We start from the raw sequence: 2,117 nt of genomic DNA on the forward strand, positions 1-2,117 counted from the left end.
AAAAAAATTAGCCGGGCATGGTGGCAGGTGACTGTAGTCCCAGCTACTCAGGAGGCTGAGGCAGGAGAATGGCGTGAACCTGGGAGGTGGAGCTTGCAGTGAGCCAAGATCGCACCACTGCACTCCAGCCTGGGCGACAGAGCGAGACTCCGTCTCAAAAGGAATTCAGAGGTATTTTATAGGAGATGTTTTGTGACGTGGATCCGGTGTTTCTAAGAGTGGACAGCCTGCTCAGGAGCAGATCTGTTGGGGAACAGTTCCTGAGTGTGCGTGGGATGCTAAACCGGTCCCCAGGGCTTGCTCACAAGGACGGACACCCAGGCCAGGCGCGGTGGCTCACGCCTGTAATCTCAGCACTTTGGGAGGCCAAGGTGGGCGGATCACTTGAGGTCAGGAATTCGAGACCAGCCTGGCCAACCGTGGTGAAACCCCGTCTCTACTAAGAATACACTAGAACCTGAACGTTCATGTCATGCTCCAAGGGAATCACTGCTCCCTTTTGACCAACAGTTTGGGAGTGTGATTTAGAGATCATAGAGGCTCAGCTTCCAACTTACTAAAGCCGATCCTTCTTGCTCAGCTCACGGTAGCTTCGCACACTCCGGTCATGTGGGGAGGCAAAGGTAGAATTTTGTTCCACGGAGGAAAGTGTGCTGTGAAGAGGGACAGCAAGCTCCAGAGACGGGCAGAAAGCTGGCCTTGAGCCACCAGCTGAGTGCGCACGCGTGTGAGGGAACAGCTGGGACCTCAGGGAAGGGCCGCCGGGAAGAAGGGAGGAACCTCAAGGACTCACGCAGGGCTGGGAGTAGTTTGCATTCCCAGTCCCAGCGTGGAGAAGCCTTCACATCCATGACGGGCGTCGGGCTGGGTACCTAAAAGTTCACTCTCTGGGTGTGTGGGGGGGTATGTGTGTGTGTGGGGGATGTGTGGGGGTGGGTGCGTGGGTGCGTGTTTGTGGGTGTGGATGTGTGTGTGGGTGTGTTTGCGTGTGTTTGTGTGTGTGTGGTTTTGAGACAAAATCTTGCTCTGTTGCCCAGGCTTGAGTGCAGTGGCACAATCTTGACTCACTGAAAGCTCTGCCTCCTGGGTTCAAGTGATTCTCCTGCCTCGACCTCCCAAGCAGCTGGGATTATAGGTGCGCACTGCCACACCCGGCCAATCTTTGTATTTTTAGTAGAGACAGGGTTTCACTGTGTTGGCCAGCCTGGTCTAGCACTCCTGGCCTCAAGTGATCCACCCGCCTCATTCTCTGAAACTTCTGGGATTACAGGCATGAGCCAATGCACCTGGCCTGTTACTTCTTTTTTTAGAGATGGGGTCTCACTATGTTGCCCAGGCTGGTCTCAAACTCCTGGGCTCAGGTGATCCACCCCCTTGGCCTCCCAAAGAGCTGAGATTACAGGCGTGAGCCACTGTGCCTGATTCTGTTCACTGTCTTGACTGAGGCGATGGTTTTTCACAGGTATAGACATGTGAAAACACATCCAAGGGTACACTTTATCTGTAGTTCATTGTAAATCAGTTACACCCCATTAAAATAACGTGTGTGTGTGCGCGCGTGTGTGCCTGTGTGGATCTCTGTGGAAACCAGAAGCCCTCTGACGCGTGTGTTTGTTCTTGCTTAGGACGCCCAGAACAAGAGTCCCAGCGCGGTCATGAGCCACGAATCGGATGCTGCTCACTCTGACAGTGCCAGGTCATCTTCCAGCAAGTTAGAGCTCTGGCCTGATATTAACAAAATAAGGAAATCGGAGGTTTGTCTTGGCAACTAACCGTGTAGAGACCCGCTACCGAGTGCCTGCTCTGTGAAGAGCTCTTTACCTTGCGCTGGGGGCCTGGCACTGAACAGAAACCCACGCCCTCACGGATACTACGTTCCAGTGCGGAGGGGACACGGCAGGGAGGAGGGGACATGGCAGGGAGGAGGGGACATAGCAGCAGGCGAACAGCAGTAATAGCGTTTTTGGGTGTTTACCTGGTGCCAAGCCGTCCCCAGGGACCAGCTCAGCATCCCGATGACTTTCAGGTGCTGTGATTCTCTCTAGGAGGGAAGCCAGGCCCAGGAAGGTAAAATAACTTGGCCACAGCTGCATAAGTAATAAGTCGTGGAGCGGGGG

At 54.3% G+C, this 2,117-nt stretch overlaps 1 protein-coding gene across 1 annotated transcript in view; it reads left to right on the plus strand.

Moving 5' to 3' along the window:
• LOC105522485 (radial spoke head 10 homolog B-like) overlaps window positions 1-2,117 on the plus strand; it is a 27,177-nt gene that overhangs the window by 18,177 nt on the left and 6,883 nt on the right. The window contains 1 exon segment of the mRNA XM_011957009.1: window positions 1,626-1,754. Within this exon segment, the coding sequence (XP_011812399.1) occupies window positions 1,626-1,754 (129 nt within the window).

The sequence above is a fragment of the Colobus angolensis genome, unplaced genomic scaffold, assembly GCF_000951035.1.
Source record: "Colobus angolensis palliatus isolate OR3802 unplaced genomic scaffold, Cang.pa_1.0 Scaffold43, whole genome shotgun sequence".
NCBI classification, from domain to species: domain Eukaryota; kingdom Metazoa; phylum Chordata; class Mammalia; order Primates; family Cercopithecidae; genus Colobus; species Colobus angolensis.